Source organism: Equus caballus, chromosome 18, assembly GCF_041296265.1.
Source record: "Equus caballus isolate H_3958 breed thoroughbred chromosome 18, TB-T2T, whole genome shotgun sequence".
Classification (NCBI taxonomy): Eukaryota; Metazoa; Chordata; class Mammalia; order Perissodactyla; family Equidae; genus Equus; species Equus caballus.
Window position 1 is genome coordinate 24,934,344 of NC_091701.1, and position 25,578 is coordinate 24,959,921.

General features: G+C 33.2%; 1 protein-coding gene across 4 annotated transcripts in view; it reads right to left on the bottom strand.

Annotated features, from left to right (window-relative positions):
• The window catches only part of LRP1B (LDL receptor related protein 1B), a 1,824,397-nt gene that overhangs the window by 673,712 nt on the left and 1,125,107 nt on the right, over positions 1-25,578 (bottom strand). For 2 of the 4 annotated variants that reach the window (XM_070241833.1, XM_023622536.2), the window contains 2 exons: positions 13,424-13,504; positions 12,116-12,283 (listed from right to left, as the gene is read on the bottom strand). In XM_070241833.1, coding sequence (XP_070097934.1) covers positions 12,116-12,283; positions 13,424-13,504 — 249 coding nt within the window. The remainder of the gene's footprint in view (positions 1-12,115; positions 12,284-13,423; positions 13,505-25,578) is intronic. The other 2 variants (XM_023622537.2, XM_070241834.1) reach the window with 1 other exon arrangement.

Here is a 25,578-nt window from a genome sequence, read left to right on the forward strand (position 1 = left end):
AATCATATCAAGTATTTTCTCTGACCAACATGGTATAAAACTGGAAATCAATTATAAGAAGAAAGCTGGAAAAGTCACAAATATTCAGACTAAACAACAGGGTACTGAACAACTATTGGATCAGTGAAGAAATCAGAGGAGAAATAAAAAAGTACCTGTAGAGAAACGAAAATGAGAACACAACATAAAAAAAACCTATGGGCTGCAGCAAAAGCAGTACTAAGAGAAAAGTTTATAGCAATACAGGCTTACTAAAAAACAATCCAACACTTCACCTAAAAGAACTAAAAAAAAAAAAAAATGAATCAGAGCAAAAATAAATGACATAGAGACTAAAAAGACAATAGAAAATACCAATGAAACTAAGAGCTGGTTCTTTGAAACAATAAACAAAATTGATAAATGCTTAATTGGACTCACTAAGAATAAAAGAGAGAAGGCTGAAATAAATGAAATCAGAAATGGAAGAGGAGAAATTAAAATGGGCACCACAGACATATAAAGGATTATAAGAGAACATTCTGAAAAGCTATATGCCAAAAAATGGGATAAACTAGAAGAAATGGATAAAATCTTAGACTCATACAACTTCCCAAAACTGAGTCAAGAAGAAATGGAGAGTCTGAATAGACCAATCACTAATAAAAAAGATTGAAACAGTGATCACAAACCTCTCAAAAAACAAAAGTGCAGGCCAGATGGCTTCTCTGGTGAATTCTATCAAACATTCAAAGAACATTTAATACCAATCCTTCTGAAACTCTTCCAAAAAACTGAAAAGCATAGGACACTTAACTCATTTTATAAGGCCAATATTACCCCGATACCAAACCAGACCTGGACAACATGAAAAAGGAAAGTTACAGGCCAATGTTGCTGATCAACAAAGGTGTAAGAATCCTCAACAAAATATTATCGAATCAAGCACAACAATACATTAAAAGGATCATACACCATGATCAAATGGGATTTATTCCAGAGATGCAGGGATAGTTCAATGTCTGGAAATTTATCATTGTGATACACCAAATTAACAAAATGAAGAATAAAAATCACATCATCTCAATAGATGCAGAGGAAGCATTTGCCAACAATATCCATTTATGACACAAACTCTCAAAAAATGAGTGTAGAAGGAAAGTACTTCAACGTAATAAAGGCCATATATGACAAACCCAGAGCTAACATCACACTCAACAGAGAAAAACTGAAAGCTATCCTCTTAAGAACAAGAATAAGACAAGGATGTCCACTCTTGCTACACTTATTCAACATAGTATTAGAAGTCCTAGCCAGAGCAATTAAGCAAGAAAAAGAAATAAAACGTATCCAAATTGGAAAGGAAGAAGTAAAACTGTCACTATTTGCAGATGACATGATTCTATATATAAAAACCCTGAAGAATTCACCAAAAAACTATTAGAAATAATTAACGGATATATCAGTTGCAGGGCAAAAGATCAACATACGAAATCAGTCGTGTTTCTATACACTAATAATGAAGTAGCAGAAAGAGAAATTAAGAATACAATTCCATTTACAATGACAATAAAAATAAAATACCTAGGAATAAATTTAAGCAAGAGATGAAAGACATATACCATGTAAGCTTTAAGACATTATTGAAAGAAACTGAAGAAGACACAAAGAAATGGGAATATATTTCATGCTCATGGATTGGAGGAATAAAGACAGTTAAAATGTATGCATTACCTAAAGCAATAAACAGATTCAATGCAAACACAATCAGAATCTCAATGGCATTTTCCATGGAAATAGAACAAAGAATTCTAAAATTTATTTGGAACAACAAAAGACCCTGAATAGCCAAAGAAATCCTGAGAAAAAAGAACAGAGCAGGAAGTATCACTCTCCATGATTTCAAAATACACTACAAAGCTTTTGTAATGAAAACAGCATGGTACTGGCAGAAAAACAGAACACATAGATCAATGGAACAAAAGTGAGAGCCCAGAAATAAACCCACACATCCATGAACAGCTAATTTTTGACAAAGGAGCCAAGGACATACAATGGAGAAAGGAATGTCTCTTCAATAAATGCTGTTGGGAAAACTGCATAGCCATCTACAAAAGAATGAAAGTAGACTATTATCTTACACCATATGAAAAATTAACTCAAAATGGATTAAAGATTTGAAGGTAAGACCTAGAACCGTATAACTAGAAAATACATGCAGTGCACTCTTTGACATCATTCTTAGCAGTATCTTTTTGAATATCATATCTCCTCAGGCAAGGGAAACAAAAGAAAAAATAAACAAATGGGATTACATCAAACTAAAAATCTTCTGCACAGGAAAGGAAACTATCAACAAAAAGAAAAGGAAACCTACCAACTGGGAGAAAATATTTGCAAATCATACATCTGATAAGGTGTTAATATCCAAAATATATAAAGCACTCATACAATTCAACAATAACAAAAAAGAAAACCAGATCACGAAAACGGGAGAGGATCTGAATAGAATTTTTCCAAAGAAGATATACAGATGGCCAACAGTAACATGAAAAGATGTTCAACATCACTAATTATTAGGGAAATGAGAATCAATTTTACAATGAGACATCACCTCACACTCATCAGAAAGGCTATTATTAAAGAGAGAAGAAATAACAAGTGTTGGCAAGGATGTGGAGAAAAGGAACCCTAATACACTGTTGGTGGGAATGTAAATTGGTGCAGCCACTATAGAAAACAGTATGGAGACTTCTCAAAAAATTAAAAATAGAAATATCATATGATCCAACTATTCCACTTCTGGTTATTTATCCAAAGAACATGAAAACACTAATTCGAAAAGATATATGCATCTCTATGTTCATCACAGCATTATTCGCAATAGTCAAGACTTTAATACAACCTAAGCGGACATCAACAGATGAATGGAGAAAGAAGATGTGGCATGTATATACAATTGAATACTACTCATCAGCCATTAAAAAATACAAAGTCTTGCTATTTGGGACAACATGGATGGACTTTGAGGGTATTATGCTAAGTGAAACAAGTCACAGGGAGAAAGACAATTACCCTGTGACTTCACTCGTATGTGGAAGATAAACAAACACATAGATAAGGAGAACAGATTGGTGGGTACAAGAGGCGAAAGAGTGGGGGGAGGGTGAAAGTTGTAAAGGGGCACATATGTATGGTGACAGATGGAAACTAGACTTTTGGTGGTAAACATGTTGCAGTCTATACAGAAGTCGAAATATAATGATATACACCTGAAATTTATATAATGTTATAAATCAATGTGACCTCCATAAAGAAAAACAACTTATAGACACTCAAAAAATGTATTGAAATGCAAGTTTTAATTCAGGGTATTAGATATTCTCTAGTAAATTAAACATAAAAGTGAAGTCTATGTAAAACAAATAAAATATTGTTTTTAGTTCATTAAAAGTTTAAGTTTTGATATCTGGAACTCTACCATGAACATTTCATTTAGAATTTAATGTATTATGGGAATGGTGATACCTAAATAGAAGTGAACAGAATGTCTTAATCTGTTGAACTGGCTATGTAACTGAGAAACCTATTTTTCCATTCAGTGTTCAAATTAACGAATCACCTTAACAGATATGTTAGATATCAAATGTTAAGTAAAAAAGATTGAAATGTGGTTATGTACATGTGGAATTTACTTCTTGGCTTAGCAATACACCTGGCTCACAGAAGGCCTCAAATATTTACTGGAAAAAAAGGAAGACAAGATGACATTATTTAAGTTGATATAACATTATTATGTGGAAAGAATATGTATAAGCATGTACATATGAACAATATGTTTGAGGGAGGGTCAGAGAATAGTATTTAAAAATTATTAACGGTTATGTCTTCTTTCTTTGGCCTTTTCTTCTCCCTATTATTTTTTACCTTCTTCATGTAATAAATTTGATGTTCTATGAAACATGAGCATAAAAGATTATTCAGGATTATATCTCCTTTAGAAAGTGTTTCCACTTGTATTTTAAATAAGGGGTTAGCAAGCTGGGACTTGCAGATCAATTCTGGTCTACTATCAGTTTTTATAAATAAAGTTTTATTGGAACGCATATATAATTATTTGCAGACATACAGCCTATGGCTTCTTTTGTGCTGAAACAGTGGAGTTGGGTTGTTGCAACAGGCAAAACCCAAAATATTTACTATCTCATTTGCTACAGAAAAGATTTGCCAACCCATGTTCTAAAATGTTCTAAATTCTATTTATGATTCACAGAACATGCTATTGAAGTGCATACATATCAATAATAACAATATGCTATGGAAAGATTCTGATAGTAGTTGGAATTCCATACCAGGAAGATCGTGGTAGTTTAAGTGCATGATTTTATTCACCAGAGCTATTTGTGGAAAGGTTTTGGATGCAGATAATGACAGTTAATTTTCCTTAGGAAGCCTATGTGTACACAAATACCAGCCTAGAACTGAAATCAATTCTGTAACAAAAAGTGAATGAATCTGGTCATTACATTGCAGGAATGTAACATCTAAGTACAAATTCACAGAAATATGGGAACAATGGCTGACTGTTGAAATTGGCTCTGAAAGAAGCTAGCTACCAACTATTACAGGAAAAAGGCAAAGTTTTATCGTATTGCTTATTTCTTTACTCTCACAAAAACATGGGCACTACTCAATTATTGAGAGGTGAATTAATTATTTTGTAGATTATCCATGCCCTTCGTCTCTTTTCTGTTTGTTTGTTTATTTTCTGCTGAATGTCTGAATTCCTATCATTTCACTGATCATTAACCACAACTTGAGAATGAGGAAGCCGAATTTAAAGACTACAGAAATTAATTCACTCTTGCCCTTAGTTTTCAGCTCTTTCAAAAGAGTAGGAAACAGACTGAGGTTCTTCATTAAAATTACATCTGTCTTTTTGTTACCTATTGACTTTAGTAATTAATTATATCTGTTACAAAAACAAGAGATGTTACTCTTTTTACTGTCAAGGTGCATAATTATTGTCTTCGTAAAAAAGCTAGGCATAAGTATGGACCTATGACTAATTTTCCATATGGTAAAGATGAGGATAATTAGCTTCTTTCGTGCTATTGTTACTAACAATTTTTTAAAATTATATTTATGTGATTCCTTTAATTTTCCTGATAATCACATTGCTAGAAATGTAGCTTCTAAAAACAGGCTTTGTTATTAATTGATTCAAAAGCCTTGAGTTTTCTTTGCTCTCCAAATAAATGCTGTAGGTAGTATTAAGAGTAAAATGACCTTTAAAGAGTTATTCTGTCCTGGAAAACAAAAAGCGGTTTCCTATGGATAAAATCCATTAATAATTAACATTGTTTTGAAATCTCAGTATTAACATTTCCTAAGGAAAATGAATCAATCTGTCAGAGAATAAAGTTAAGCCAGACAATTTGTATCTCATTGAATACAGACATTATACTTCTCACTTCAAACTAGATGGAGTTTGCTTTTAATTGTATTTTATCAGGAAACAATCTATATTTTCATTAAAAGAGAATAGTTAAAAAAATATTAGGATGGAAGATTATATGGTTTTGCTGAATCCATAACATAATTTGTTAATTTCCTTAAGTTCAAAGCCAATATTTTATTTATTTATTTTATTCTCAAAAAAATTCAGTGACTGATAAATAATAGCAGATTTTTTGATTGTGTGCTTTAATAAAAATGAACTGAAAGTATCTTTAGAATATTTCTGTGAAACAAAAACAAAACAGATGACTGAGTCTGATTGTGTATAACATTTATTGTTTTCTATGTGGTTAGGATTAAACTGTGCTCCTAAAAACATGATAGTTCAGGGGACCAGCCCTGTGGCATAGTGTTTAAGTCTAGTGCATTCCGCTTTGGCAGCCTGGGTTCAGTTTCCAGGCATGAACGGACTTACACCACTCACCGGCAGCCACAATGTGGCAGCGACCCACACGCAAAATAGAGAAAGACTGGTACAGAAGTTAGCTCAGGGCAAATTTTTCTCAGCCAAAAAACAAACACAAAAAACAATAACAACATGATAGTTCAGCTGAAACGGGGTCTGATATAGACTGGAAGTCAAAAGATGTTTAATTTCCATTCTCTCCAAGCTTAAATGTATAACCAAAGCTTTCAGCTGTAAATCAAGTTTTGATATCTGCAATGCTTTGAGTGTATTCAAGTTCCCTAGAAAGGATATTGTTTCTTTTTCATTGGCAGTACTATTAGACCTTACTGAATTTTCCACAAGGAACTTGACATAATCATTTGAATCCAAAATCTCTCCTAAGAATGTCTTTATGCATCAAAGGTCTCAGTCGCAACATCTCTAACACAGAACATTATCAGCTCTTTGCAGGAAGCAGCATAATGTTTTTGTTATTGTCATGTACGCATAAGGATAATATTGTCTAGCTGAGCCCTTTTCCTCATCTTCACAATAAAAGAACTGAACCAAATGATCTTTCAAATTTCTTCCTGCTTTCTAAATTTTCTGAGTCTCTGAGGTAAAACTTTTATGGTAGACAAACATATTCTTTGGATGACTGAAGAAACTATCTGTGTGGGAATGTCCACAGCTATTCCAATGACAGATTTCCAGAATCCACTTTACCAAGGAGAACTGTGGGAGGCAAAGAAGAATAGAAACAAAAAAAGAAACAGAAAGCCTCACTGTGATTATTTAATGTAATAGCCCAGGTCCCTTCTAGTGCCCTTTGGGAAATTTCATTACATCACCTGTGATAAGTAGAAGGGTCTCTCTTTTCTCATCTTAAAGGGAAATTGAATATGCAATTGAGAAAAACGTAGTAATTATTTGGGGATCATATAAACATTAATTCATAGAGAGTTAGTTAGAAGAAAAAATAAAGATTTATACTCCACAGATGCAGGAGCAGACAGCTGGATGTAGGAATAAAGAGCAGATAACCTTTGTTTGAAACTCCAGCTGTGTAATCCTAGGCAAGTATCTTAGCCTGAGTAATCCTTATTGTGAAGATTAAATGGAATAATAAATGTAAAGTACCTGGCAATTAGTGGGTCACCAACATATCTTAAATCTCTTTTCTCTCCCTATATTATCACTAATGGAATCTCTTCACCGGCACTTACTATTAAATAATAATACAAAAAAGATTTAAACTTTTCTTATCTTTCTGGAACTTGCTGTCTATTGAGCAGAGAGGACTTAAAAAGAAATAAGCAATAACCAAAGATATGGAGAAATCCTGACTATTTTATTTTATTGAATCTTGGGCTGAAATTGCAAATATTTATTGGATAAATGAAAGTGATGACACTGTATTAAGGAAATGTACATGACTAGATCAGTACACCTAGTTTTGTACATCATCATGAAAATAAACTCCAGGATCTGGGGGCAACGTGAAGTAACTGAAAAAGTTGCTAGATATATAAGACAAAACAAATAAGGCTCGGATTCTGAGAGTATAAACAAATTTTGTGGTCAAGAAATAGAATGTTTCACTCAATAATTATTTACTGAGCATTCGCCGTGTATCAAATATTGTAGTTTCCTTCTCAAATTTGAGAACAAGAAATTAGTGAGGCAAATGAATGGATGAACGAATGAATGAATGAATGAGAACAAAGCCCAAAAGGAAAGTGGAAGTTTCCAAAGCAGAAGCAAATTTAAACAGTTAAAGCAGAAGAATATGAGCATGTATAGGCATGTATATTAATAATCTTATACACTTATCTGCCCAATGGATTTGGGAGTTTGTTTAAAGATTATTAATAATAAATCAAAATAGAAGGTCAATACATACTTAATTTTAAATTTGTGTTTAATTTATATTTGTGATGTAAATAAGAGATCACATATGTTCCGGCATCACCCAGATCTTTCACTTCATGCAGCCGGCAGTAAATATTCCCTTTGCAGACAGCCAGACAGAAGGCATTATAGACCAATAATCATAAATCAGGGTCAGATGCCCCTTCAAAGTAAAGAAAAATCCAAATATTTGAGAGATTTTAAGATGCATTTAGGAGAAATAATAAAATTTAGGCAAAATCTATTCTAGAGAAAACCTGTTCTCTTTTCTATCAAGTCCATGCTGAAATTACTTGGTATAAATTTTTACAACAATTTCTGAATTAAAATTGATCTGGGGGAATAGCTGTCTAAAGATACTGAATAATTTTCATATGTTTACTTTAGAAATGCTTTATTGCTAGGGGGAAATATAGTTGAGACTATTCCACAATAGAGTGTAAGAATGAATGTTTACATAATTCAAATGAATTAAACTGTCAACAATGAGATAAGATTAATTCTATATATTTGGTATTTTACAGATGAGACATATATCCAAAGCCTCTCTCTCTCTTTTTTTAAATATTCCAGCCAGAGACTTAAAGACTTGTAAGAAAAGACTGAAGTCTCATTTTAACTTTATTTTTGAGGTCCTTACAGATAAAACCATCTTTCTACAAAACCTTTCAGAATTTAAATAAACAGCCAGGCCTGAGGCTCTGGAGGAAGTTCTCTCATACCAAATTCTTTGAGGGTCCAGCCTCACTTATTTTTCCACTTAGAAAATCTATTCACCCAGTAGCTTTACAAAAGGGTCACTGTAGAAATAATGTTCCAACCAAAGAATTCAGAATCAAAAAGAAACCAGAACTAAATTAATAATAAACAGGCATTGAAACAAAGGAAGGAATCAATGTGCTGCGGACTGTCTTTTTATTCCATTTTTGCTTGTAGTCTGTGTGCGTGTATATGTGTACACGCACACACACGCAACAGTGACTCTGTGAAAACATAGCGCTTTCTAAAGATACCTTGTCTTTTTTGCCTTGTAAGGGAGTTTGGAGGTGAGAGGAAAAAGAGCACATCACCAAGAGGAAAGAAGATGAGTACATATTAATCTAGAAGAGGACTATCCTTTAACACTGTTGCCGTATATTAATCATACTGATGATGAAAACAATGATCATCACTACAGAAATTCTTTTTTGAAAGTGCTTTCACGGAGAATATGCATTGAACTTAAATTCAGGAATTTTCTGAAATGGAGATTATATATACGAAATGTTCCGTTTCCTGGTTTTTCGGGCTCCTTTACTATTAAAAGTCAATTCAAGAGTACTTCTGCCTTTCGAAAACAAGTTGAGTGGAGAGAAACTGCACCATATGCTCTGCTTAGCCAGGCAGTGTAAAGCAAAGTGCCGAGCAATTATATGGTGGATTTGATCAGTTTTGACAGCCAGTCTTGAAACTCCAGCCAGAATCCCCTGCTCTTTCTTCCGCAGCAGGTTTTGGGACTGGATTATATGACTAATTGCATCAAATTTCTACTTTACCTTGGCAATGGCTTCCCAAAGCCTGCATGTGCAAAATGACTTTCCTGATCAGTTTTAACAATTCTATGTGTCATGGTTATTTTACAACTTTCATATCAGAATACATAATAAAAATAATGATGGATAAAAATATTTAAATGCCCTTTGAAACATTCTGGATTATCTTGCACTCAAGTCATCCCAGAATGTTACCTTTCCTCGATTCTTGCAACTTGTATTCACCAAGTAGACTATTTGATTAGGGAATGCTAGTAAAATTTATAATCTGATAAATATAAATTAGTTCAGGAAGTGCTCCTCATGCTTCTCTTGAAACATGTCCAAGAATCATGTATATTATCTGGATCATTTCCTTAGTGTATTACCATAATCATATACAAAATGCATAGCATTCACATTGACAGTATATCCTTTACAGTAATATATTAGTGAAACTGAAGTGCTCAAAGATGAAGGCCGTTAACATTAAATAGCTGCTGATTCTATAATAATCCAAACCTGAAAAACTATGTAGAGAGCCTACAAGGGGAGGTACCACTCACTCTGGATACTCATGAGGCTAAAGCAATCTCTCCAAAACTTCTTAATGTGCAATGATCATTTTAACTTAAAGATGAATGCACATAGAAGAGAGGGACGGAATCTCACTTCTGAGATGAAAGGAAATTAACTGTGGGGTAATGTATCTTTCACAGCATATTATGGGGCAGTGCCAGCAGGCCACAGATGTACACCTCATGAGGAGCCTAAAAAGACATCTGTGAGGTGGGGGAAAAACGCAGATTATATTCAAAGTGTAATTTAGTAATGAAATGTCAACCGTACCACTGATGAATGTTTCAAATATACAAAGAAGAAAAATAAAAATATTTTTGTAAACTTTTTCTTTTTCTGTGCCAGATTAACAATAAGCAAAAAGTTCCAGTTCATATATACTAGTGGATCAACTAAATTGGGTGAGAAAAGGACACAAGAATGAAATAAAGAGAAGAGGGAGAGAGAGAAAGAGAGAAAGAGATGACTGGAACTTACTGCATAATGGAGAATAAGAGCCAGATAATACTAAGTAACAGCTTTATCTATAATTCATTCCTCTCTTGATTTTGAAGCAAAGTTGAATTGAAATATGCTCATGTTAATCCTTATAAGACGTTGTCACAAAAAATTTCTTAGTCATTTCCTATTTTCATTATAGCTTCTACGTCCACTGCCAGGTAAAGTCGTGAATCACATGAAGACCATTGGCCATGAGGACCTGTGTTTCATTGCCTCATGGCTCATAAGTGATTGTTTGGCTATATTTGCATCATTACTATGACTCTTGTAATCCAGGTAATATAGGTAAAATCAACATCAAACACGTCTTTTAATAAATCACTTAGGGAATTCACAAAAAAGCTAGGGTTATCCTTTTAAGAACCTAGTATTATGTAGGTAATTTCTTTAATTGCCACTGTTTCCAGCATTTAAAGTTGGGGGGTAGAGGGGGAGAAAAGAAAGACAAATGGAATCCACGTCAGAGAAAATACTTTTGAAACACCATATTTTATAGGTTGTCAAATATTGGCAGAGGACAAATATATCTCCTTGGAAAACACTTTGAAAATCATTCCTTTCTTATGATCTCACAGTCCATGGTTCTTTCCACCCTACCACATTAAATAAATCACTTTATTTTTTGTCTGTTTGCATGCTAGATTTTTAAAACTAAACAAGGACCATGTTTTTCATCCTTTTATCTATCCTTTGGTCCAAGCACAGTGCCGGGCACATCAAAAGTCATTAATAAATATTTGTGGAGTGAATGAGAGAATGAAAAAGAAGTTCTTTCAATTTCTTTTTCTCTCTTTTTGTCTTTTTGTGAGGAAGATCGGCCCTCAGCAAATGTCCATTGCCAATCTTCCTCTTTTTGCTTGAGGAAGATTGTCACTGAGCTAACTTCTGTGCCAATCTTCTTCTATTTTAAGCCGGATGCTGCCACAGCATGGCTTGACAAGTGGTGCTAGGCCTGCACCCGGGATCTGATCCTATGAACCTCAGGCCCCAAGGCCGAGTGGGCACCCTTAACCACTATGCCACTGGGCCTGCCCTTCAGTTTCTTAATCAGAAATAAAAGTTCTACTTAAAAATGTTACTGATTATATGCATGTTTGACAGACTAGTGATTTTTTCTGTGATATTTCTAACATAATTTCTAATTTATTAACATGTCCTATGGCTGATCAAATTTGGTAAAGTATTCCAAGCAAATAACAGGGTCATGCTGCCCACAGATATGCTGAGAGCCATGGTCATGACCTTCTCTCTTAACTTACATCTCAGAAAGTCAGTCAGTTGGAATATCTAGCCATTTAATAGGAGATTATTTCAAACTTTAAGGAAACAAATTTGGTGTGGAAATAAAAGGAAAATTATGCCTTTCTTGTTCTTTTCTCTTTTCTTTTTGGGATGGATTTTGGGTTTGGCAGTTTATAAGTTGAAGGGGATTAAAGGAGTAGTAACTAAAGCAACTAAAGAAAGTAAAGCATCTAATGAAAGTAGGAAGCAAAGACCACAGAAGAAAGTTTCAAAGTATAAGGAGGTATCAAGGTGAGAAACCAGAGAAAGGGAAGGAAAGAAAGAAAGTAAAGAGATGAGCAAATTATTTTTTCACAGTTCCACGTGTATACTTTTGATATATTTTTATGAGCAATTTATTTTTTATATAATATTCACTCTGAGATACTCCAAATGTTATGTATCAATTTAAAATGAGATTTCATTAATTCACAAAATTACTCACCTTCTTTGGTACAATTGATTTGGGTTTCATCACTGAAGTCTCCACAGTCGTTGTCACCATCACAGGCCCAATGGCCTGGGATACATCTGCCACTGGAACATCTGAACTGATTATCAAAGCAAGAGTGAACACAGCCAACCTCATCACTCCCGTCCCCACAGTCGTCATCTGGAAAGAAGCATCAACATCAAGGTAGTGAAAACCCATCCAGGAAAAAAGTTATTTTTAATGAAATATCTAACATTTCTTTTTAGTATACAGAGTTTTCTTTTGTGATTGAAAAAGGATTGATAAATCCATGATCAACATTTTCCATGAACAGTGGGAGAATTATTTGCATTTTTATATTGCTTCACTTCCCATTTAACATCAACTACTAAACCAAGAGAAAAAAATCCTTGACTCTGGATGTTGAAGCTGCATTTCTTTTTCACTCAGAAATGACTAATCAGAAACTAAAGGTATTTATGCAGAATGAAATAATGATGAAGTGGGAGACGATGGTAATTGTAGGAATTTCATGAAATGATATAGCTGGTAATATAATTATTATGGAAACTTATTATTAGATCTACAGTCTCTATGCCTCAGTTTATACCTATATCTTCATTTCAGTCCCTTCCTCCCCATTCCCCAACTTGAGGGCCCACTATGTACCCTTTCCCCACTGGCTATTAACTATGTATTTATACTGGGAAATTGTTGTACACTCTCAATAGCAATGATTTTTGTTTTTTCATTAAAAACTGTTGCAAGAGGGAAGGGAGAGGAATATGAAGTGGAAATAAATTGAAATCGATGGCTGAGAGTGCCTTGATTTATATACAATTCATTTACCTGCAGTTGGCATAATTTAGCATAATGATACAATTGAGTATAAGAAAAAACATTATTTGTACATAAAAAGCAAGGTGACAGACTTGAGACCATCTGGATAATTTCATAGTAATTTATAAACTGCTCCATCCTGAGGTTATAGAGCATTTTTCATAAACATTTTGGGGAACCTGAATTGTCCAGGTCATTTCCTCAATTGTCTCTTTCACTACATATTTGTAGACTTAGACTATGTCCAGCATAGTATCTGAAAACACATCCCTCTCATAGCCCCATGGGACAGATATTGAGCTCCATTATCCTTAACGCTAATCCCCATTGATGTGCCAGCTGCCCTCTTATCACGTGTCTTAACCATTTTGCTTGGCTCTGCAAGCTTCTCTTACAAACTACCTCTGAAGGAGGTGAAGCAGCACAGCCAGCCAGGCCCCCAATCAAATCAGTGCGGTACAGTGAACATTTGGTACTTGCCAGAGTCACAGTGCCATTTACTGCTAATGCATCTTCCACTTTTGCATATAAATTGACTTAGTGGCTCACAAGTTGGGAATTCTGTGAAAGATATAAAAACATCCAAATGGAAGGATGTTATTGACTGTGCTTGACTTAATTTGTATCTCATTTGTTAATATGATCAGAACTCCACCCCTATCCTCCACAAAAGGCACAGAGGAAACATTAGACAAACAAATAGAGTGACAGCAACTTCTTGAGGACCCAGGATACACATACTTTTAATATCTTTTAAATGAGCACTTTCCAGGGATGGAAAGCCAAGGAGAATCATTAGATGAAGGATTGTTTGGGTTCATTATAATGCAGGAAAAATGAATAGATGTCAAGGCCCTGCACCAAGACACTCAACCTCTTCTCAGCAAATAACAGCTGGATGGGGCTCTACACTTCAGGGCTGCTAAATAATGTGCGTGTGATTTAAAAGAGAAAGGCCTTTCCTGAATAGAAAGCCAAAGTAGGAAAGTCAGATCTATCTCTGCCTTGAGGGATGTCAGCATTGCCATGTTGAAAGTAAAAAAACCCAAAAAACCAAAAAACAAACAAAACCAACTCAATAAAATCAGTTTAGTTGCTATCATACAATTACAAAGATTTTGAAAGTGTGAATTCTGAGTTTAAAAACAAAACACCAAAACTCCCTGAAAATCAACAACAGCAAAGAGTTAGATTTTAAAAGAAGTTTTACCTAACTAAATCAAAAGGCCTTCTTTCCTAATCTTTAGATAACTGTAACAACAACAAAATACAACCCAGAATTAACAGAGAAAAAGATTCCCCAGGAGAAAATTTTATTCTTCCTCTTTCATATATGACGAAAGTAATTCACCTAGAGTTTATAGGATTTGCTCAATACCAGACCATTTAGCTCCCAGGACAATATTCCTGGAATCATAAATCCTCACACATAATAGCTCATTTAGTAGAAATTAAAAAATGGAAATATATAGAAGAAAACAAAAATCTCCATCAGTTCATTGACGTAATGACAGAAGAAACTGACATATTGAGATAAATCTGTGTCCCCTGTTCTTTAATACTATTCTTATGACAACTGAAGCCATGATATTTTGTGGTAAATATTTGTTTTTCTCTTTAAGACAACTAACTTAGAATCATAGCCTATATCAGATGGAAGAGAGACCATAAGTACTTTCAAATTGTATTCTGTAGGTTGTCTCAGGGCTACAAAGGTGGCTGAGCAGATTGCACTTTGGCTGCCCAAACTCCTTTAGACAAATCTACTCACCTCTTCTTTATCTATACAATTATTTATCTATCTATAGTTTTAATTTTGGAGTTTTGAGTATTATTTCATTTTGAGAAAAATATACAGATAGTAGCAATATATTTCTTTGCATTAAAAAAAAAGAAAACCACTGATTATATCCAATCATTTTAGCCCTAAGGAAACTGAAGCTCAGAAAAGTCAGGCTTGCCTAAGGTTACATGTACCTCCCTAATGAAAAACACGTTTTTAGAATTCAGTTAATCAAATTCTCTGTCCATCACTCTTTCTATCACACTCTACTGCCCATTTCCTATTTTATTTTTACTTAGCATCATGAATGCACCTAAACTGTTACTTTACTCTACCCATATTGATAGTATCTATTAAGCTTATAGGTTAATTATTTCTCATAAACTGTTTCATTACGTATAGAAGAACGTCCTTATGTTTATTAGAAATTTGTCTCAAAATACTTCCACTATTTTAGTATTTGGTTGGCAAATTTTTGCCCATATCACGTACTATTTCATATTATAATCTTGGAAATTTTAATCATTTAGAATTTTTGATCTTGTCTTTAAGTTCTGTAACACTATCAACTTTTAATTTATTTTTACAGGGCAGAGCATACCAAGATTCACCTAATCCTTTTTTTCACACTTTCTCAGGCCTGTTCTTCATTATTTCTTTCTAAGAGTTAGGACTTTCAAAGTACTCCAGGTCTTGGCTCCATTCAAAATTACGTTACTGAGCATTTTGTTAGTACTTTAACCAATGAAGCACATTAAAGACAGTATCTTCAGGAAATAAGAATTTTAAATGGCATTGCTATAATTCCTATAGAATAGTTTTTATTTTTCTCTTAAAAATTATGACATTTTTAAGTTAAAAGTCTATATTAACATCGTTTTTGGCAAATCACGAGAGGCTAAAATTAGTAGTAAAATGAAAGCAAATTAATTTTACATGATAGTCCCTTAGAAATAATACTACAAAATAACATTTTAAATTAAAATCAGAGGCTAAAATATTCATCTTCACTCTTAAAATGCTGAACAATGAACAATGTCTAGTATGTAGCTGAGCTGAGGAGAGAAAGTCAGCCAGGGTGACCAGCAGTGATACCCAGTAAACAGACCACAAGTGATGGTCATCTTTAGTAGTGATAACTTATCCAAATAACAACATAAATTGATATTATTTCATAAATAACATGTAGGGAAAGTGGTGGCCTCATACCAGATCTGGTTGATAGGGCATTCTTGATTACCTGCCTCTTTACTTCTTAAAAGGCAATTTCTTCATGCAAGTTTACATTTGAATACATCCATCTGAAGTATTGGCATTTGAATGAAAATTATTGTAAAAGTGAACAAGTCTTTGTTAAATTTCATGATTACCAAAGCCATATCTTGAGATACAAATTTTAGAATAAATTTAACTTTTTTGAAATCAAAAAATGTGATCAGAGCCTAAACATGATTCAAAGACAGAAGTAAAAAAGGTGGAATCACTGATATATAGAGATAAAAAACTACATTAAAAGCTATCCATATAGCACCCTTAAAAATATTCTGACATATAAGGGGAAGTACTCAAAAGAAAAGTGAAAATGCCCAAGGCAGAATTTAATCAATACTTCAAAGAGAATTTTCTTTTGTTACCTGACAAAATAATAAAACTTATGTTTACGTTTCAGGAATCAACATGAATCTTGTCAAAAATATGTTTTGTTCCTTAGATAAATAAGTATTTAATGTTTAGAAGCTGTACAGTAGACATGAATAGGGACTTTAAGTGAAATATCAGTGTATGTTATGGTTAAAATGAGTAAACAACAAAATGCAGACTCTAAGATATGATAAGATCTAATTTTTAAAAATAACATTACATGTTTTTGCATCTATAATAGGAAAATTTGCATTTTTAATTCTCTCTTCTAGACTGAGGAGCATATTAACCAACATCACAAGGTTTACTAGGAAAAATTAAATTACCCCAAGTGTTTGGAAACTTCTGATATTTGGTGATACTTCATTGGTTGGGAAATTTTCTACACGATCTTTAAGATTCTTTCTACCTCTTTCTAAGTCTAAACATCAGCCAAAAACACATCTGGAAATTATCCCCCAAAAGGTAAAAACTTTCAAAATAAATAAAATAATCTGAAATTCAGTGTATCTTTACTATCCAAGAAAATGAAAGTTATACCTTCTACTCACAGTGAATACAACATACACACATGCATACAATGTGTATATGTTCTTAAACAATTGCATCTCATTTCTGAATAATTTTTTACATAATAGTTAAATCATTCCTCTTGGCAACCTTGTTGTCTGATTTAGTTTATAGGACCAAAAGGCAAATTATATATACATAAGTTGGGAACTAGAAGGAAGCATAGGACAGATCACTAAAAAGAACAAAGGCATTAATTGAAGTTATTAATATTTCATTTCTGTTCCTTTATCAAAGCAGTGTGACCTCGGGAAATCACACAGCCTCTCTAGTCACAGAGTTTTGGTTTTTTACATGATCTCTCGAGTCATTTAAGTCCTAAAGATCAAAAAGTCAGAAGAAACATCATCTGGAAATGTACAACATCCTGAAAGCATTTAACATAGCAAAAAATAGGATTTATCGCCTGAATAACTCCTGGGATTATCATAGCATTCCAATAAAATATAATGACTGAGTTTCAAAGGGATGGAAGAACAAATAGAAAAATTTAAAAATTATTTTTGGCTTTCTCTGCTTAATAAGGCAGTCAAATGTGCAGTACATTTTAGAAAGACTTCTATCAAAAAATTTAAACACAATATAGAACCTCTGTTTATTACTAATGTTAGAAAATGCTGTATCCATAATTCCTTAGTATCCTGTCACCAGTATCAGATGGTGATAGAGGAATGAGCTCTAATGACAATACACTTTTTCACCTAAAAAATAAAATAAATGCCTCTTAAAATAAATTTTACATTTTCCCTGTCCTTCCACATTGGCATTAATGTAAAAGTTGAAAATAGTATCTGATATTTTAGTTTGTTTCTGGATACTTGTTCTTATATTTATGAATTCTTATATTTGACAAAGACTTAAATGTTACACATAATCTTTTCTTTGTTGACTTTGCATAAATATCCTTTGACTTTGGATCTTCTTTGAGACACAAACTGCAGGATACTTGGAAAAATAGCCTGATTAACTCTGAAAAAGAGAAAAATTATGAACCAAAGTGGCTTACATTTTATCAGGTTACAATTACAGCAAGGAAAAGAAAATCATATTTTATTTCTGTAGTTACCTCAGTCTCATAGAATATTTAATATGGATTAATGGACTGTTAAAAAATTTTCTTTTGTTGCAGGTAGTAGACTCAATTTGTCTATTATATCTTTCACTTAAAATTTATTGTCAGGTTATATGTGTGCTATTATGTAAATGGCAACAGTTTCCTCTCCCTCTCCAGGGTAATCACGGTTGGTATGGTACTCATATTTATCTGGTACACAAAGCTTAGAGGAGTACCCAGTGAGGTACATTTTGGATCCGATTTATGTTTCTTCTCTGTCCCTAACGTAAGAATTTTCCTACTTATTCCTCCTCGTTGGCCTCCAAATAAATATTTCTAAGTAATTTATTATTGAAATCTCAAAATACAGCTATCGTAAGTTTCTTTGAGAGCATGTAGTTCACATCCTATATATGTGAATTTCACCTGCATGATTAAGTATGTGGAAAACGTATAGAAAGTGTTATCTAAACCTGAAGGAGACAATAATACTTACATTAAGTATTATTATTTATTGAGTACGAGGTGATAGGCTACTCACATATATACATGATCTACACTCTTCACAACAGCCTTACAATTGTCATTGCTAATCCCAATTGCAGAAGAAAACAGCATAATTTGCCTGAGGATACATTGCATAACCAGCAAGTGTCAGAGTAAAATCTGAATACTAGGCTGACTGACTCCAGAATACGTTATTTTTTCACTATACCACGCTGATCATAACAAGACCCTTAGAAAAATTATAGCATGGGAAAATTTGGGGAAAAATGAAAAATTTAATTCTTCTTTCTATGGTGCATGTCTTCCACCTAAACTCGAATTCTGATTTTAACTACTCTAATATATATAATGAAATACAGTTATGAAAAATAGTGCTTTTTAAAATCATACAGACTATAGGACTATATATTCTGAGAAGATATATAACATTTCTAGACACTGACACTAGTTGTGGCTCCTGAGAATGTGTACTTATATAGGACAGAATTCAGAAGATCCAACAGAGTAAATACACTTTGGAGAAAATCATAAGAGAACAGTGTACCACATATTGTCTTCCTTTTGCTGCTCTTTCATTGTTTTTACATAAAAACCTCATTTTATATATCACATATAATGTCATGTATAAAGACACAGACTTTACAGGCAGGCAAACCTGAGTTCAAATTCTGGCTTTGTCACTAATTAATGTGTGGCCATGGGCAGTTCAACATCTCTGACCCGGGGATCCTACTCTGTAAAATAGAGTGGAAAACTACTTCAAAATTTTATTCATTCAAAATATTTTACTGAGAATTTTATACCAGATAAAGTTCTAGGCCGTAAAGATACATCTCCTAGAATGAATGAATGAATGGAATAGTGCTAGGCTCTGGGAATACAACGTTCTGCATTCTCTTTTTCTCATAGTTCTTGCAACCTGGGAGGAAAAACATTTGTAATATAATTAAACAAGTGATTTGAATAAATCTCTGATAAGTGCTATGATTTATGCAGTATAAGGTGTTATTGCAACATGCAACAGAAGCATCCAATCTCGGATATTGTGCCCCAGAGGAAGTGATATACAAGCTGATATGAATGATACATTCAATTAAATCCGATAAACAGGAGGAAAAGAAGTGCTTTTAGAATATTCGAGAAAGTTGTCATTCCTAAAGGCCCAGAAGTCAGAGCATATAAAATGTCTGAGAAAATAAGAATTTCAGAATGGCTGTAACAGGGTATAAGATAAAAGTAGTGAAATTTTAGGAGCTACAAATGGGCTTGAGAGACAGATTTTGAAATGATCATTATGAGTATTACAAAGCCTTGGAAGTCAAAAAGAACGCCAAGAGAGTGTATGTAGAATGAGAATAATAGAAGAGCTAGGAAAAAATATTGAATAGTTCTGGCAATATGGTAGACAAACGAGAAATGCTAAAGTAACAACCAAACATTTGAATATATATATGAATGTGTAAGAAACTAATATAAACTTTCAGTATCCAGAAAAGAAAAGGGTGCTGAAAACTAGAATAGTTAGTGAACTATAATTACTGTGTGCATGTGTGTGTGTGTACTTTTGCCTGCAAATGCAGTAGAAGAATGCTGGATCTGTAATCTAGATGTTTGGGTTTTAATGTCAACATTGGACAGGTGACAATTCTTTAGTTCCACACTAGGCATGAATCCCAGCATAGACCCAAGATCCTCAGAGGCTAAGCCCTCAGTGGAAGGATGGATGAGATAACATCCCTTCCCAGGACAAAGAGATGTCTCAGCCTGGACTATGAGTGAAAAAAATACATAGAGTCTCCCCTGAAAATTTATAAACATGAGACTGTAGCACAAGTCTATTTTCCATAGTTCAGGAAATCTCATGTTAAAAAAATCAAGGTGAAAATTAATTCAGGGCATATAATATTGCAGAGGATTGGTGCTCGGGGAAACTGTGACCCTAAGAAGCCCTCAGAAGATTTCCATAGGGCCAAAAAACTTAGAAGATAAGCTAAAAATTTAAAATTACCAAAAAAATTAAAAAGCAAAAAAGCAAAAGCAAAAAAATCTTGTCAAATTCAGAAGACCTAACAAATGGGAGAATTAGATCCACAAGATCTTTAGATATTTTAAAAAAATATTGGATAGAGACTATAGAATGAAATGTGATAGGCACAGAAAATAGGTAAGTCAAATTTGTTTAAAAGATAAGGCAAAGAATTAAACCATGTAAAAAGATATTCTGAGAAAACAAAGGCAGACTTGAAAAGGAACCAAACAGGATATTTAGAAATGAAAACCAGAGTCTTGGAATTACAAACTGCATGGACTAGTTAAATCACAAATTAGTACATCTGAAGAGAGAATTTCTAAACTGGAAGATAGATCTGAAGAAATCTCCATGTTTGCAGTTCAAAGATTAAAAAGAATGTAGAAGGGATTAAGAATCATGGAGGATAGACTAAAGTAACCAAACATTAAACTAACAGTTCCAAACACATGTAATAGAGAAAAGGAGGATAGGTAGTATTCAAAGAGATACTTTCTTAGAATTTCCCAGAATTTATGAGACATAACTTGAGATTCAGGAACCACAATCTATGTTTAGATAAGTAAAAGTAAATCAACATATAGAAACACTGTAGTGAAACAATAGAATGCCAAGGAGAATAAAACCTAAATTAACCTGTAAACATGTTACAACATTGAATTAGGTGCAAAAAATCTACTTCCCTCTCCCTCAAAAAGAACAGTAGGGGAATCAGAACTTTTTAGAAAGCAATTTACTCCCTCTCTCAAAGAAAATAATGAAAGAATATTTGACAGTTAAGCAAAGAGAGAGGAGCCAGAAATAATGTAGGAGGGAAACCAAGAAATATCTTGTCCTTGAAGACAAGAAGAGAAAGTGTTTCAAGAAGAAAGAGAGCAGGGATGAAGCCTGTTCAGGTGGCATTAGATACAAACGGAAATGCACTATCCAGATTGAAAAGAAAAGAAAGAAATTTCGTTATTGAGCTTAGCAAAGACAGTTTTCATGGAATGATTTGGCCAGAAAACAAGTTTCCATTCTACAGTAGACTGAGTGGAAGATGGATGCATAAATTTTATGCAACTTTTCCAAGACATTTGACTGTGAGGAAAGTAAAAGTTGCTGTAATAACTGATGACAGATATAGGGTGAAAGGAGAGCTAAGTAGTTATGTTGGTGGTAATCATTTTTAAGAGTGTGAAATTTGGAGGCCAATCCAGTGGCATAATGGTTAAGTTTTCTCACTTTGCTTTGGCAGCCCAGGGTTTGCAGGTTTGGATCTCAGGCACAGACCTAGCACCACTTGTCAAGCCATGCTGTGGTGGCATCCCACACACAAAATAGAGTAAGATTGCCACAGTTGTTACCTCAGCAACAATCTAAAGAGGGTGAAAATTGAACATACATAGATACTCATGGGAAAGAACTAGTGAGTGAGAATAAAAATGTAGGAGAGATAAAAGTTACGTTTTCTGTTTTTACACATTTTAGGGCAGTAGAAAAATTTTCAGATTTTTCATATCTAACATTCATATCTAACATTGATATCCCTGGTAATTAAAATAATTAGTACTAAAATAAGTCTACATTCAATTCAAACCTAAGGTTAATAATTAAAGAATGAATTTAGATTTTTCATTTGAAGAAATGATTAAAGTAATAACTAAAGAAAATAAATTTAGTAAATTAGAAGTGCCCAATGAAATGTGGCAGACGAAATAAACAACAATTAATTGATTGATCATTTATATCAAAACCCAAAATATGTAAAAAGTCAGTATCTCAAGTAAATTAATTTTACTATGTAGTTTAAGACTATATTTCAGGAAATTTTAGTCTTTCTGTGTGCTCACATATAATAATACATCCTCCAAGAGAAGAAGAATAAAACAAATTTTATTTTAAAATGTCAACCTTTTAAGATTACAGAAATTTTAAAAACTACATGGTATGTGGCATTTTGTTATAGTTTTATTATTCTAATTCATACTCTAGGATTAGTAATTTTAGCACTGTGTAAGCAAAGGAATAGACTTTTTAGTAGTATGAAAAAGAAGTCAACTTACCTGGGATACTTTTTTTTCTATTTCATTTTTACCATTTAAAAATTTAGCTCATTATTAATAAGAATAATTTTTGTCAAATTGCTTATACATGTTGACTTTTTAGTGCAAACAATATGCTTTGGGAGTCCTTGTTCCTAGCTCTCTGGTTGATTGGTTGATGTCCATTCACAATTCTGGTATCTTGACTATAATTAGACTATCCAGACAAGTGCCTTTTCTTTTATATACAAAGAAAGCAAAGCACTCAGGGTAAAGGAGCAAGTGACACTCCAGATGAGTTATACTTTCTTTGATATCTCCAAAAATAGATGACTTTGATTATTATATTAATACTGGTTCAAGATATAGTTAGGATTATAAATGGTTTCTAAGGCCTCGCTCTTGCTTATTCTTTTTCCCCTCACACATACTAACGATATAAAAGTGACCAGGCAATCAAACTGTCATTGAGCTCCATACTGCCAGACCCTGATTGCAAATGAGAAATCACAGGGTCATTAGGAGTAAAATGTCAAACATAACTAGAACTAGCAAATTTTTCTAAGTGTTTCCTGACATAGAAAACATAAAAACCACTAAATAGACAGAAGGAAGAAAAAGAAGAGTGCACTCAATGTGAAGAGTTCCCATTCCCATGGAAATTACAGGAGTTAAATCCAGGGGTAAAGCAATGGTACTAATCCTAGTCGTGCCCGATGGCTTGCACATGTACACTAGTGTATATTGAGAGTAATCAGCTACTTTGCCCTTATTTGTTAGCTCTCACCACTAAACACAAATATTAGTCAGGCGTCCAAATATTTTATTGCACCCATGACAACACTATGAGGTAGTTTTTATTATTGCCTTTTTTATATTTTGTGAGTAAGAGTGCCCCTAAGCTAACATCTGTTACCTATCTTCCTCTTTTTGCTTGAGGAAGATTGTCCCTGAGCTAACATCCATGCCAGTCTTCCTCTATTTTGTATGTGGAACACCGCCACAGCATGGCTTGATGAGCAGTGTGTAGGTCTGCACCCAGGATCCAAACCCATGAACCCTGGGCCATCAAAGCCGAGCCTGAGAACTTAATCACGATGCTACCAGGCTAGCCCCTTTATTATTCCATTTTATATACAAAAGAAAATATATTTCAGAGAGCTTTGCTTTTATTTTTTAACTTCTCCTTAAACTAGCAAAATACAAATAAGGATACAGAGGATATTAAAGATGAATTAATAAGCTTGATCAATATCACCTGTTCTTCTATCAATCTATCTGTCTATACATCTATTTCTCTATCCATCTATTTGTCAAAATTTACAGTGACCAAATAAAAAATACATATTTTTCTTGTGTTCACAAGGTAATTCCACAAAATAATAATTTCCCAAGCCACAAAGCAAAAATGTAGCTTCCCAAAAAAGAATATTATACAGACTTTTCCTCATGCCTTAATTAAATAAAATTAATATCATATTTATTATAACAGAAGGAAATCACAAATGATTAGTATGTATTCTTCCACATGCAAATATTTTCAAAGAAATATTTACTAGAATATTTATGAAGCTGATCCATAAGCAATATTTTACTGTTTTGTTGATTACATACCATTTGAAATGTCTGTATTAAAAATGAGAAATTTTACTTTCTTTTAGTACTCCACGCTGTCCCTTTCCCATTTTCTCAATATAGTTTATAATTGCTTTTAATAAATCATGAGGTAACCAATTCTTACATTATCCTAACAATATAATATTACTTTCTTTAAAGTTGTATAATTACCTTTCTTTACTTGTACAGCTTTAATTTAAAATTTTTTTACAATATGTTATACTTAAGAGAAAATCAAAAGACAAGTATAATTTTGAGAAATCAAGAAATAGTAGTTAAATATTTTACTAAAAAAATGGTAGTAAACAGAAAACATGGCTAAGAGCTAAAAATGGTTGTCACCATTAGAGTGTGAACTAGATTTTATTATAAGCATTTATATATTACCTGTGTTTTTAAAGCTAAATGTACATATATACCATTGGTGGTAAACACGTAAATACATACTATTTGTATAGTTGTAGAATAATAGTGAAGAAATGGACTAGATCATGCAGATACACTGAACCCAGAATTTCAGTACCATATAAAGACCCAGTACTACCACAAAAGAATTCATATATGTTAAAGCAGAAAATATATATAAATTATTTGTTAAAAAGAATGCAGCAATATTTAGAACATTCACATATAACACATTAAGTAGAAGTGTCGTTTGGCTTCTTGTTTCTTTCATAGCACTTGTCACAATTTTTAATTATTTTGTGTTTGTACTTATTGAGGGCTTTTCCCCTCTCTGAAAGAAGAAACTTTGCATTCTTGCCTTCCCTTGTGACCCCAGCATCTAGAACATAGTAGATAAAAATGCTGGACTTTGTCTAATGTGGACAATATTCAGAGATTTCACAATATTTGAAGAACAGATCAATAAAACACTATACTTGAGGTTCTGGAAAGGAGGTGGCCTCAGAAGGACTCACAGAAGTTACATCCTGACTGCTTCTTGGCAGTGTACCCTGAGGTAGTGCCCCGACTTCAGTCACTTTGGGTCTGCTCAAATTCTAGAAAAGATCTCATCAGAGCAATGAGCAGCAAGTCGTGATACAAACATCGACATATGCACACAGCTTTCTGTTTTCAAAATGCCAACTCAGCATAGAAGAAGTGATATGCTTCCTGGATCAATATAGGACTTTAATCTGGCATTTTTCAAAACACTAAATTTAATATTTATAAAAATAAGGATTTGGAAATGCTGCTATTTTCTAAAATAATTTCAATTGGGCCAACTTCAACTTCAGCTGGAAAAAAATATATATACATATATATTCCCATTTAAGAATAGAAAATTACTTGGAAGGAAGGAAAAAGAAGACAAATCTTAGCTAATTTTTGTTGAATGACTACTAGATGCCAACCACTACCTAGATTTTACATATATTATCTCATTTGATTCTCATGATATTTATA